The sequence below is a fragment of the Engystomops pustulosus genome, chromosome 10 (genome assembly GCF_040894005.1).
Source record: "Engystomops pustulosus chromosome 10, aEngPut4.maternal, whole genome shotgun sequence".
In the NCBI taxonomy this organism is placed as follows: Eukaryota; Metazoa; Chordata; class Amphibia; order Anura; family Leptodactylidae; genus Engystomops; species Engystomops pustulosus.
Window position 1 is genome coordinate 72,363,525 of NC_092420.1, and position 14,803 is coordinate 72,378,327.

The 14,803-nt window shown below is 36.6% G+C and overlaps 1 protein-coding gene across 1 annotated transcript; it reads left to right on the top strand.

Moving 5' to 3' along the window:
• Positions 1-541: 541 nt before the first annotated feature.
• LOC140105233 (ranaspumin-like) lies at positions 542-14,136 on the top strand. Its single transcript, XM_072129182.1, has 15 exons — positions 542-550; positions 1,646-1,678; positions 1,770-1,826; positions 2,787-2,843; positions 3,857-3,913; positions 4,625-4,690; positions 6,066-6,113; positions 6,383-6,427; positions 6,774-6,821; positions 7,808-7,852; positions 9,698-9,748; positions 10,466-10,534; positions 12,411-12,458; positions 12,893-12,972; positions 13,970-14,136. Exons 1-14 carry the CDS (start codon positions 542-544, stop codon positions 12,932-12,934), a joined length of 675 nt encoding a protein of 224 aa, XP_071985283.1. The 3' UTR covers positions 12,935-12,972; positions 13,970-14,136.
• Positions 14,137-14,803: the final 667 nt, after the last annotated feature.

The following is a 14,803-nucleotide window of genomic DNA, read 5'->3' on the forward strand; positions in this document are numbered from 1 at the left end:
GTGCCATCATGTGATCTTAGGGATGTCACCTCATTTTATCCTATAAAAGAAGAGCAGTGTCTTGTACCATTCACACCTTGATCTCCTCAATCTCCAGAATGAAGATCATCATACTCTTTGCTCTGGCCGGTCTCAGCCTGGCTGTGGGTATGTAGATATAATACATTGTAATTTAGATGCTAATGTATTAATACAATCTATAGATCATACATACAGTAAATGTATATTCAGCTGACTTGTGTCTTTTGTATTTTTTTCTTTTTGCATAGAAAGGTCATGTTATGATACATCAGGAAGTAAACCAACAAATGCTCAGTGCTTGGAATTTGCTGTAAATGTAAGTTTGAATAAATACTAATGTATTTAACTTTTTTTAATAACAAAATGTATATTTAGGCCTCAATGACCAATATAAAATCTCAATATAGCTAAAGGTTATTTACATCTAGACCCATAAAGCTGTTATTTTAAGGCCGTTTGTTCAAATGTCGGACAATAATTTTACCTTTAAATTTTTTGTGCAATTTTGCAGCCCATAGAAATGTTAACTGTAACTACAGCAGCAAAAAAGTAATAATAATAATAACCAAGGTCCAAAAATATTTATGTGACAGGGCAAAAGCAGATGCGGTCAAGGTAAAGCAGGCAAACATTACTAGAGGAAATCACAGGTTAATGTGCACATTACAAAGCTACTGGGGTCTAAACATAGACTTTCATCAGCTCAGCCTGTGCAAGTTTGCTATTAACTCTCTAATGACTTGTCCCGTTTTTGTTTCTGTGTTTTTGTTTATTGCTGCCCACCTTCAAAAATCCATATTTTACTTTAAATATCCATGTACAGAGCTGTGTGAGGGCTTGTTTTTATGTTAAACAATTGTACTTTCTAGTGGCTGGATAATAATATTCTATATCATTTAGTGAGAAAAAAAATATAAAAATGTGGAAACTAGTGAAAAAAAACACATTTGCACAATTTTCTTGTGTGCTCTGTATATTTATGTATTTTAATTTTTATTCCAAATTATACTTTCTTCATATTCCTTGGTTGGTACAGTCACAGGAAATCCAAGTTTATGTAACTGTTAATATGTTCCAATAGTTATCTTTTTGTACCAAAAAAAATTTTTTAGTTTTTCCATGTTCTATCACCAATGAATTTTTCATATTGCAGCATTTAGACAGGTCTCATTTCTTGCAGGACAAGATTATGTTTTTATTGTTGCCATTGTCCTTACTATACAACCTTTTAGTCACTTTGTTTGAGTTGCAAATTAGCAATAAAGTGGCGGTTCAGAGATTTGGCTGCTATTTTCTGGTACAGGCTTCACTGTTGGGTAGACACATTTTCTATTTTTAAAGAGCAGGATTTTGGGGGCACAGGGATATCTAACATTTTTATGATTTCACTTGTTTATTGTTTTATATATGTTCTAGTAAAAGAAAAGGGATTTCAATTTTTAGATTCTTGTAATTTTTTTTGATTTTTAAAAACTTTTCTTTTACTATTTGTTCCCCAAGTGTGCATTGAACCTTAGGGTTTTAATCACTTCTGCCATATAATGCAATACTGAAGTATATGACAGTTATATGACTGAGGTCTAAGCAACTGTCTCTGGCAGGTTATGGTCAGGATAAATGACAGGCCTGGGAGTCCAGCATAGACATAGCTGTCATAGTAACTGATGGCGACTCCCCCAATCTTAACCAAGGTTATGTAGTTCTGATCTACATTGACTAATATATTTCTATTGTCTCTTCTTATCTAGCATGCTCCAGCTTTCACTGTAAATCTTGCAATTTTTGTGTGTAGCTACAAAGGAAAGGTAAGTAAATTATATTTGCCAATATTTAATATCAATAAAGAATGTGTTACCGTATATACTCGAGTATAAGCCGACCCGAGTATAAGCCGAGACACCTAATTTTACCACCAAAACTGGGAAAAACTACTGACTCGAGTATAAGCCGAGGGTGGGAAATGCATTGGTCAAACCCCCCAGTAGTATACAGCCTGCCAGCCCCCAGTAGTATACAGCCTGCCAGCCCCCATGTAGTATTTAGCAGCCCCTAGTAGTATACAGCAGCCCCTAGTAGTATACAGCAGCCCATAGTAGTGTACAGCAGCCCCCAGTAGTGTACAGCAGCCCCCTAGTAGTGTACAGCAGCCCCCTAGTAGTATACAGCAGCCCCCTAGTAGTATACAGCAAGCCCCTAGTAGTATACAGCAAGCCCCTAGTAGTATACAGCAAGCCCCTAGTAGTATACAGCCTGCCTGCCCCCACGGCCCTTAAAAAAAAAAACTTATATACTCACCCTCCGATGTCAGCGCGGCTCCCCGATGTCGGCGCAACTTACCGATGTCCCCGATGTCAGCGTGTCCCGTCTTCTTTCTTCTCCGCGGCTCCTCTTCTCTCTTCTATCTTCCGGCATGGACGCGGCCATGTTTTCTTCTAGCATGCGCATACTATGACGCGGCCGCTGCTGACGTCATAGTATGCGCGGCCACTAAGAAAACATGGGCACGTCCATGACAGAAGAAAGAAGAGAGAAGAGGAGCCGCGGAGAAGAAAGAAGACGCAACGCGCTGACATCGGAGGGTGAGTATTTAAGTTTATTTTTTTTAAGTGGGTAATTTTTTTTTTTGTTATAGACTCATGTATAAGTCGAGGGGACATTTTACAGCACATTTTTTGTGCTGAAAAACTCGCCTTATACGCAAGTATATACGGTAGTTAATTGTATAATTGTACATATATTTATTTTTCGTAATTGTTTACCCACAGATCACACGAAATGAAGAGAAATTTAGGGCAGCTACGAAAGAACTTATACTCATACTGGTAAGATATGACATTGCTATTGTTTAAGAACATGTGCTGTAAATATATATATATATAGTCGTACAATTACACTAGATTACTTACATAGCGAGAGAGGGGAAACATTTGTCAGGTTCCAATGGACACTGATAGACATTTCTGCAGTAGAACCTTGTGGGGCAGATTTATCAAACTGTCTAAAAGTAAGAATGTTCTTAGTTGCCCATGGCAACCAATTAAAGCTCCCCTTTAAAATAGTCATGAGCACTGGTAAAATGAAAGCTGAACTGTTATTGGTTTTAAGAACATTCTTACTTTTATACAGCTTGATAAATCTGCCCCTACGTTTCTAATGTTTTTGGTGGCTTATGCAGTGAAGCATCTCAATTATTGTTGCAGCACTGTATGTATTTCTTATCATTTGTAACCTTCAAAAGTATATTACTGCCGTTACAGGATATAAGTAAGGAACGGCGCTAAATTCTGTTGAAAAGATTTGTAGAGAAGTGTCTGGAAGTCCTATCTCAATTTTCCGTTCCCCTCAAACAGTAGTGTCATGATATTTATCAGCTACTGACAGGACAGGACAGACCATGGGATGCTATAGGATTAGGATGGTTTCCTATTTCCCATTATAGATGTTGTTTAGTGAATGTAATATCTCCCAGTTATAATTTATTAGGGTATAATTTGCTTACTAAAAGGAATTTATGATTATTAGTTAGAAACTTACTATACAGTATATCCAAGTGTAACAGTTCCAGTAATCCCTGACTGAACCATATTTCATTGATTTTAATTTTTATTGTTGTATTTATCACAGTGCAGGGTCATAGTGATACAAGATAAGGATGGCGATGACATTATAGAATACCTGACACTGGAATAAAAAAGTGCCCTAAAAAACTATTCTGAATCTTGTTCTACATAGTTTATTTTTAGAACATGATAAATGATGTTATATGACATAGAACATATTGTTTGTAGCTGATGACCTAAATAAAAGGTTCTCTTTTCTTCTAATCTCTTACTAGAAATGTGCCGGTTGTGCTTTGGATGTAATTCTTAATATTCATGAAGATCAGACATTAGTAAGTAAAGAACTGCATTAACACCTCATTCTAAATGAAGTGAAAAATATGGATATGAATGGACTAGCTTCCCGGAAACCAAATAATTGGAAAGCCAACAGAACAGATATTAAATGAGGTCAATTGCCATCAAAACATTAAGAATGAAGAATTGGTGTACAGGCCTGACATCTGCTCCAACTACTTATATATATGGCTGTGGGAGATGTTGCTTACAACTTCAACACTTTCTGCATTATTAGAACACAGACTATAGAGCAGGGGCCATAATAGTCAATGGTGGGTCCCCATTAGGACATTCTGGGTGCATCACCACCCAAAAAACCTATCAATTCTACAGCCTAATGTTTCCTAGAAGTGGCTTGTACCTGCACCCCCTGCATGGTAGTAGGCTAAGGGGCTAGAAGAAAGGAAGGACTTGGGAGTCACTGTAAATTGATACTATTATTCTTCTGGGATGTGACAATTGGGATAAATGATCCCTTCTTTCTGGATTACCCATCCACTTATCTTCATAGGAAATGTAAGTGGCTGCTTATATATGTTACATGTTTATATACAGTCACACATATACAGTCACACAGATGATTTAAAATGTACATTTAATATATTTTACCTTTTAATTTAAGCTTCGGAGGATATACTTCTATGAAATTTAAAAGTAATGGATAAAACCATGTTTCTACTGTGTTAAATGTATTTCCCCTACAGGAGGAAGCGTTAGCAGCAGCTGGAAAGACTCTGGAGGATGTGGCTCGTGAGTTGTTCGAATTGCTTGTAAGTTATTCCTTTAAATGTGATTGCACAGCACGGCCCTTACTGGGGGATTCAGATATAAAATTTGTATTTCTATGGAATGTAAACTATGAAGGTGGATACATTTTATAGTTTTCCACAATGTTGATCAGTGTGGAATTAGATCAATTGATAGCTACAAAAACTTCCAAAATAATAAGATATATAGTTTTTCATATTTTTACACTTGACTGTAAAGAAATTCTTATTAGATCCAGATTAATTCATAGATTGATAGAAATGTATTGGATAACGCACAATCAAGGTTACAGTTACATGACTATAACCTTGGTGTAGTCCTCGGCCTACATACAAGACTCCATTCACATTTCAAGCAATTAGACTTTTTGACTGCTTTCCCATTTTTTTGATGGATTAATTTTTGACAGATTTATTCTTAAAGTCAGTGGTAAAAACTGAAAGCAGCTTTCTGATAGGAGACTGTTTTGTAATCTGAAAGTAAAGCACATGAGGCAGAGATACAAATGAAAGAGTTTAGTTTTCATAAAAAAATAGATCATTCAAGTCCTGAAGTTTTCCAAAAATGTGAACAAACGCTGAAACATCTGATGGCCTTAGGACTCTGGTTTTACTGGTGTGTGGGTGGCAGTCTGCCAAAACGCTCTAGGATAAAAGGGAACAGCAGCGAATTATGCTGAAACTCAACCTGCACACAACATATTCCCTGATCATTAGTCAGACCGCTCCAGGATATGTTAGATTGCAGGTAGGTTCCTCTGGTATCGCTGTAACTTGCTGGCGTTATGGAATAGGTTGCTTGTCATAAGATAATACAAAAGGTTCAAAAGCTACTACCAGCCTGTTATCCAGGACAGTGACAGGAGGACAGGAGATTGTCCCACTCTCTGTTTGGTATAATGCTGAACTTCCAGAGTATAAGATGACATCAATGTGATGCGGGCACTGTCCTGTATATTGTGTTGGTGGAGGTTTCTGAGCATCAATCTCATGGCTGGGTCAGCACAATGGTGTCACCTTAAAAGTAGTAAAAGTAGCAGCACCATGGTATTTATTCAGACCATCTGCTTTGTTTTCCAATACTTATTTGTTCCAATTTGGATTTTATTGAAAATTTCACAATACTGGAAGAGGCTATAGCTGATATCTACCTGACCAGATGTAATTCTGTCCCCAAGACTTGTCCCCAAAACTTTAAGTTTTGAATAAATCTTGTTAAAGTTCTTAAAATACTTCCAGAAAAAACTACTGATACTTCCTATTATAATTTCTATGTAATATATATTTTTAAGACCAGGTATAATAACAGACTTACAACTTTTCTATGTAGAAAATGTAAATATAGAAAATCCTCATCATCATCATTGTATTTTTCCAGGACACACTAAAACTGAGTGAAGGTGCAACACAAATACTATGTGCGCTGGTAAGTTTACCATTATGTGTTATAGCTCTCTCAGAGATTTATTTACACCATATTATATGGCAGCTTAAAGTGTAAGAGACTGTGTAACCATTTAATTATTTGATTGATTATCTCTTTTTAATATAACAGTGGTGTTTAATATTATTATGAACTTTATTCTAATAATCTCTCTGGTAATGTGACACATATGGACATGTGTTAACAGAACAAATGATTATATCTGCAGAATTCATGATTTCTGATAAAATTATTTATATTTATAATTACAGGCAGATGATGCTTTGCTATCAACCTGTTTGGCAAAGGCCCTGACGGTATCACCAATTTATACTTTCATATTTGTAGATAGAAAAATGAAATAAGTTCTAAAAGGTTTATTCAATTAACATTATTAATGGAAAAGTTTAGTAGAAATAAATATAATCGGATTATCTATTGTAATTCTCTACTCTTTGAATACACACACATAAACACTAATGTTATATATATGGAGGGGGAGCAGTGGATCAGTCGTGGTATTATTACAGTAACTTACACATATCACACTGAATTATCTTTTTTGTAGATTGATGGATATTATTTAAAATTGGACTGAAATAAATCTAAAGATCACATGACTTTAATAGCAAATACAACTTACTTGTATATTCTTTATTTTAGAATAATGTGTCTCCATTGCCCGACAACCTAAAGGCCTTCATTTGTAAGGTAAAAATAATAATTTTAATGTAATGATAAAAAAAAGTTTGGCTTTGGTCAGACTTTGGTCAGACTTGGTTTATCTAGATATAAAAGTCTTATAGTCACAGCCTGGATATCTACAGAAATGTTACTTGTGGGTATAGAACACTCAGGAGTAGGAAGTTCTTATAGAAGTCTGATATTCACAGCCATTTGGGGATGAGGCCACTAATGGGAGGATGGAATCAGTGTGACACATGGAAAGGTCTCTTCTTCCTCTTTTCTGTGGAAGTGACAGATCTGATCCCCCTGCACTGGTTTTCTCGTTAATAACTAAAAGATATCAAATATTTATATGATTGCATTTATTAGTGGTAAAAAATCATGTAATTTTAATGTACTGCTGAGAGCTTAATTCAATCAGAATTATTACTTTGTGAACCTTACAGATGTTTTACATGGACTAGGTCTGGTAATTATACATGATTCTATAGTATGTGTGATGTGGGCAGGACTGGTTTGTTGAAAGGTTATATATATTTTAATATATAGTTTGTCGTGAACAACCAATTGTCACAGACACCACCTCATTCTGACTGCTGAGACCCCCAGGCTATCTGCTTTAGAAGTTGTTAGAGGGGGTTTTCTATCCATTGTATGTAGGGCATATACAGAGCAAATGTCATAAATACATCATTGAGCTTATTGTCCCCTTCCTGCGGCCGGGCTGATCGGAGAGCTTTCACCACATTTGCCTTCTCTCACCATTCAGACCTATGGCAGTGCTGAAAATAACTCGAAAAGACTCGAATAGACTTGAATAGAGAGTGGCCACATATACATGGCAAACCTATATACTTTGTTCCTTATGCATGCCAAACTTTACAGCTGTACCAAGGGAGTCAAGGACCCGCACCTATGGAAAGGTCATGAATACACAAGATAGGAAAATCCCTTTAATTTATTAGAGATTATAGTAAATTCCCATGTAACTTGCTGCGTTTGCTTTCTAGGGAGATCGAAATGCAGTAACTGCAAAAGATGTTGTGCAGCTCTTGGTATGTTTTAAAACTTCTAATTCACTGTAATGAGTAGAGACCTAGTCACACAAAACGGATGTCTCCATATACAGACACTAATTCATCTAGATACTGATCTCATTGGAAATAGAATAGTCAGATACCTTTACACATACAAGAACCATCTCTGCCTATGTGCTTTATACATGTGAATCTTATTCTTATCATTCTGTACACCAAAACTTAGTACAGAAAATGCAATGATAAATATCCCCTGTATAGCTCTGAAGGATAGAACAGGCTGCTACACCCACTACTATGGGCTTCCAAGGGACACAAACCCTTCATCATTAAGAAAAAAAACTTAACTCACCTTCAGCTTCTTCTCCCCCGCCCTGCGGCTCCATTTTCTCCTCTTTCTGCCTGGGCACATACACTATGATGCGGAGGTGTCATTAATAGTGTGGGAGAAATCTCTGCTGTGGACATTTATGTAAAGGGGCATCTGTTGAGGACATTTTATGAAAGGAGTGCATCTGCTGTGGAAATGTTATTCTAGGGGGGCATCTGTTGTGGACATTTATGTACAGGCGGTCCCCTACTTAAGAACACTCGACTTACATACGACCCCTAGTTACAAACGGACCTCTGGATATTGGTAATTTATTGTACTTTAGTCCTAGGCTACAATGATCAGCTGTAACAGTTATCACAGGCGTCTGTAATGAAGCTTTAGTGTTAATATTGATTCTTATGACAACCCAACATTTTTAAAATCCAATTGTCACAGAGACCAAAAAAGTTCTGGCTGGGATTACAATGATAAAATATACAGTTCCGACTTACATTCAAACTCAACTTAAGAACAAACCTACAGACCCTATCTTGTATGTAACTGCCTGTAAATGGAAATCTGCTGCAGATACTTATGTATAAGAGGGCTCTGCTGTGGACATTTCATTAAAGGGGGCCCTGCTGAGGACATAACATTAAATGGGGCTCTGTTGTGGACATTACATCAAAGGGGGGCTTTACTGCTGATATTTCATTAATGTGGAGCTCTGTTTCCTACTCTAGGGCTTATTCTTGAGTCAATACCTATTTTTTCTAAAATTGGGAGCCTTGGCTTATATGCAGTCTTGGATATCTGGTTGTGATGGTTTCCTGCAGTTATGGAATGAGATTGGCTTTACTTAAAAGATGGGTTTTAAGTGCTTGTTTGAAGTTTATCATGAAATTACTTTTAGGAACAGTACGAGATTAACCATATAGATGAGTACCTAAGTCCTAACATCTGGGCACATGTTAGTTTAGATACCGAGGGGCCCTAGTCTTGTGAACAGCCCAGGGCCCATGACACCCTTAATCCTCCACTTATATCTAGCATTGGTTGAACTCAATTAAACATTTACCCCTATTGGTGGCTCCAGTAAAATGATATGAATGTATGTTGAGATGTGTATGGAGGAAATGAAACCCTGGACAACCTTCTCGCCCAGCCCCATACCAGCTGCATGTTCTGCCTTTATGCTTACTCAAACTCTGTCATCGATAATCCTTCATTTTTCCAGATATGACACATACATCATACAATAGAACGGCTATATAATGCACAGTTATTGGAATCAAGTAGGAGAGAGAAAGCTATGGGTAGTTGTAGTTATTTCTTTACACTTGAAAACCTGAATCACAAGATCAAAATTGTTAGGCAAACTTATGGAAAAAAATGCCATGGATAACTAGATCAGTGACATCATTTTTAGCTATATAGACTATATTGATAGGTGACCACTGGCTGATTATTGCTGTCGTATTATTAAGTTGCTTCTATCGCTTCTAATACAAGAAGGTAACACAAGTTTTATTGTCTTTATTTCTCATTAGAAAAACGCTGCTTGCTTTGGGGACGATGCACTTGGCACTGGTGATACAGTGGTAAGAAATCTTGCTCTTATTAGTATATCTTAAAATCATTCCATTAGTCCAAATCATTCAGATGAGTCTTTGTGATACTGTGGGCTTGGTGTTCATACACTATAACAAAGCAGAAGAACAGAATCCTCAAAGGGAGCTGTAAAGGTCGCCCAAAACTGTAACATGTGGATATTTTCATATACAATATCTACACAAAGGGGCAGATTTACTTACCCGGCCCATTCGCGATCCAGCGGCGCGTTCTGTGCGGTGGATTCGGGTCTTCTGGCGATTCACTAAGGCAGTTCCTCCGACGTCCACCAGATGTCGCTGCTGCGCTGAAGTTCCCCGAGAAACGCCAGAATGCACCATTCTATAACTGGTGAAGGTAAGAGCATGTCCAGCAACACTTTTTTTTTTTTTAAATGCGGCGGTTTTTCTGAATTCCTTCGGGTTATCGTTCGGCCACACCCCCTGATTTCCGTTGCGTGCATGCCGGCGCTGATGCGCCACAATCCGATCGCGTGCACCAAAAACCCGGGGCAATACAGGGAAAATACGCTCAAATCGGAAATATTCGGGTAACACGTTGGGAAAACATGAATCGGGCCCTTAGTAAATGACCCCCAAAGTGTTAGTTTCCTCAGTACAATAAAGAAAGGTTTCTACAGTCTGATAAAGATAATACAGTAAGATCACTTGTATAACTAACACATTTACATGACAAATGTATTACAGGAAGAATTAGTCACAAAGCTTGGAGAAAGTGTAGAAGGTTTATTGCAGAAGGTCCTTGATTTACTTCAGGTAAGTTTCTTTTTAGATTTTGAAAATATTTGTGTAATTATTGTATTGTTATAGTCTAATAAGATGTAATTATAACCCCCCATCTGTGAAATATTGGTGAGAATCACAAATCTACAACATTTATAGTTATAGTACATGTTATTATTCATTCACTTCTCTATTCATTTCACAATTCCCAACTGATTTAGAAGGAAGGAAGGAAGAATCTACTTTTGAGTACAGGCAGTCCCCTACTTAAGAACACCCAACTTACTTTACTGTACTTTAGCCTTAGGCTACAATAAACAGCTATAACAGTTATCAAAGGTGCCTGCAGTTAAGCTTTATTGTTAATCCTGGTTCTTATGATAACCCAAAAGTTTTAAAATCCAATTCTCACAGAGACCAAAAAAAATTTTGGGCGGAGTTACAATGATAAAATATACAGTTCCGACTTACATACAAATTCAACTTAAGAACAAACCTAAAGAACCTATCTTGTATGTAACCCAGGGACTGTCTGTAATGCGGGCAATTTGAAAGGAAATGTTCTATAGGACAGCAAAGCACTTTGAGATAATGTACAGAATAGATAATACTGGTGTACAGATCTAAGAATACAACTAGCACCAGGTTAAAATAATAATAGCAAGTGAATATACAGTAAAGTATTAGTATTTTTCCACTACAAATAGTTTATGGTTTTGTCGAGATCTCAAATTTACTTTTGGGATCCAGATTCCTATGTGGAGCTTGTTACTTGTCCACAGATTTACTACTGACTCCTAGAACAAGAGGCTGCAGCACAGTAATAATGAAAGAGCGAACAATCAGAGGTTTCTACATCGTTCCATCATTTATGGTTTAACCTCACAATAATATACTTGCAGCAGGTCACATTTACATACTGAACATATTACCTTGTAGGTGAGGTGCCCAAGTCTTACTTAGGAAAAACTGGTTTCAAACACAAGAAAGGCCTGCTTATGGCACTGGACATTTATCCAACTAGAACTTTGAAGCAAGATTATGTTTTCTTTTTTCTTTCTTACAATACAATGATTCTACTTCTTCTGAGATATACTCCTCTACATCTCTTGCCCATTTATTTTCTACCTTACAATTACAGTTATTCTCGTCCCCAGATGTCAAATTCATTCTAATGTTTATAATCGAAGGGTTTCCTCCCACTGAGTCAAATATTTTCCCAAAAAGTTCACAGTTACCTTTTCCTATCCTCTTCAAAAATCCTTTATCCATTAATGATCTGTAAATAATACAAAACATTCTGAGTCCCTTAAACCAAACTCACTCTTTACCTGGTCAAATAACTTCAATTACTTTCCCTTCATATCTATTATATCTCCAAGCCCATAGACTCCTTTCTTCTCCCAATTGGAAAGCCATCCCTGCTGTCCTTTTCATTTACCCATATAAAATAAGTCTCTTAGTAACAAAAATTCTGAAATATCCATTGGTAACTGGAATTTTTTTTCTAATAAGCCTCCAGACCACACTGGTATCTCTTAAAAGTATTGATGCTTTCCTGGTATCTTTAAATTGGAATTATTTTCATGCACAAATCTTCCCAAAGTTAAAGAGGAAGCCAGAGTTTCCCCTCTAGTAGTAAGATTGTCTTAAGCACAAAAACTGTTGCAAAAGTGCAAATGCACCAAAAAAGTTTCAACTAAACAAAAAGAAGCCAAGCCAAATAAAAGATACATGTGTCCCCATAAGTTTATATATTGTCTAGAAGCTGACAGAATCTCATTTAGATTTCACCAATTTAGGAATTTATTAAATACTGCACAACAATATTATTAGATTTCAGTAAATTTGCCTTTAGTAAAACCATATAAAAAACAACAACTATTAAAAACTTTTTATGTTATTTCAGGCACTTATCGGACCATCTGGGGTTTTGTATGATTTGGCATGTAAATTGGTAAGTGCACATGTATGATTGTCCTATAAATGGGATGAGGCTGGAGATAACACATTCAGGTCTTTAGGGTTTTTGTAGGATTGCTCTTTTCTTATGATTAGGAGTTTTATTTAGGATTGCTCTATGCAGATAGGAGGTGTAAATAAAATGTACCATCAAAGTGTATTCCGGTCACAACCACATATCTTCTCTTATAATCCCATAGGTGATGTAAATAGGGTGACTGTATATTTCACATCAGGATAATAATAATATCCTGCTGCAGGTCCCATTATACACAACCAGGAGTTCCACTAACATTTCTGCAGGTTTTTGTGGCGGTCAAGCAGCAGCTCGAGTCATGGAATCAGTGTTGATTTCTGTTTCTATGTTTTTAAACGTATATTTTGCTTCGCTATTACCTAATAATAACCAAATGATTCCCTTTTATTTAGATAAAGCTTCCAGATGGCGGTCTTGGTGGTATGATTGGCTGAGGTCTTGTTTCATTCAAAAACTAATCCCAACTTATCCGGTAAACTGTGCAAAATCTCATAACATTATCATTTCTTTTATATATATTTATGTTTCATTGGTCATAGTGACCATTTGGAGGATACATTTCCTTACATATTCACCTTGCTCTGTAGTATTGTGCCTCAGTGTTACTAGGGACCTCTGTACATATATGGTAGAGCATACATTATATTAATCACACAGAGCTTATTAGATGGGGAAACAATGCAATATATACACAATTTATGGAAGTATTTGGCTAGTTAAATTTTTTTTTATAAATTTCCCTCTGTACACATATGGATTTGGAACAATGTCATCCAGATGTGATTGGGCAGTATTCACTCTTATTCCACATGAATGACTTTCTTGTCTGTGTGCTATCCCTTTTTTTGCAGATAGTACACTGACACATTTATTTCAATAGCCGCATGCACACAACTGGGTGTAGTCTGTAGAAAACTCAGAGCAGGTCCTATTCCTGCCCATGTTTACAACCCAAGCTGTCCCATAGAAGACTATGACAAAAATACTGACACCACCCGGGAGACACTCAGGAGTCATTTGATGCAGCTCATATGTGCAGATCACTTACTAGGTAACACAGTTATGTGACTCTTCTAGAGAATCAGATACGAGTAACACACAAACCTTTCCTGCTGACATACGGCTCGGCAATGGATTGCACACTGATGATATTTGAAGCACAAAAATAGATCACATATCTGTTATTCGTGGCCAGAGATCAGCACATGTTCACCTGCAGGGAGCCGATACCTGAGATTTAAGAGATTTAGAAAGCAGAACACAATCCTTTATATATCCGTGTTTTACACAATCCCTTCTCTTCCATCATTATCTCTCCTCCAAAATGTTTCACTAGTAAAGTAACCCTGCACCCAGACTTTATTATATCACTGGAGGTACAACTACTGTATTCTCCAAAAAAGGTTAAAGCTGTTTATATCATGTTATATTTTACTTCATTATTTATCCTACATATCTATTTTTTTTAGGGACATTGGACCAAGAAAGTAGAAGAGATGAGAGCAAGCAATAAAAAAAGAATAAAAAATATAAAATCTTATGATTAATCCTTTTGATTTCCTTGATGATCAACCAATCTGTTTCTTATACATCTAATGTTTCATCCAATCAATAAATCTTTCTTCTAATCAATCCACTTGTGTTGTTTTATTTAGTTGTACGGAGATTTCTTGATTCCACCAGAGGAATAATTCTGTGGTTTGTCCTCAGTAACTCATGTATACTAGAAAGAAGGCCAAGAGTAGAGGTTATAGGGTAACTCTGCTTTATATTAGATGTTATTGTGTGTTTTCTCACCATTGGTAGTAATACTTAGCACATAACTACTCTGTAGGCTCAGTAATATGGTACTAGGGGGAAGGCTGCTGCAGGCCTTCTCTACTTCCCGGAACCTTGTAGGGGTCAGTTGCTTGCAGTATCGCTGGTCTGTAAAACATGGACATCTACAATACCGAGGACTTTGTATGCCGCGATGCCCACCTCAATAACACTTTCACCAGTTGGAATTCTTTTTGCTTCCAGGTGTATTAAAAGTTTCAATTAAAAGGTTCTTTTAGGTAAAATAAAAGTTAAGTTTTCTTCAGGCTTTTTGAAGATATATTGATACATCATAGATGTCCAGGTTTCTGTGCGAGTCCCAAAAATCTAATAACTAAATCCCTTGATAAATGTGGTGCAAGGTGCTTTGTTGGAATAAATTATGGCAGATTTCTGTCATAAACAGATTGATTGATACCTATTTTTTAAATTTAGGTAAAACTAGGGATGGATGAAATTGTAGTCACATGTACAGGACCACATTT

What these genes read in the sequence shown, in the direction of transcription:
- LOC140105233 (XM_072129182.1), top strand. An exon ending in GTTTGGCAAAGGCCCTGACG is followed by an intron (nt 6,428 to 6,773) that starts GTATCACCAATT and finishes TCTTTATTTTAG; the next exon opens with AATAATGTGTCTCCATTGCC. An exon ending in TTGGCACTGGTGATACAGTG is followed by an intron (nt 9,749 to 10,465) that starts GTAAGAAATCTT and finishes AATGTATTACAG; the next exon opens with GAAGAATTAGTCACAAAGCT.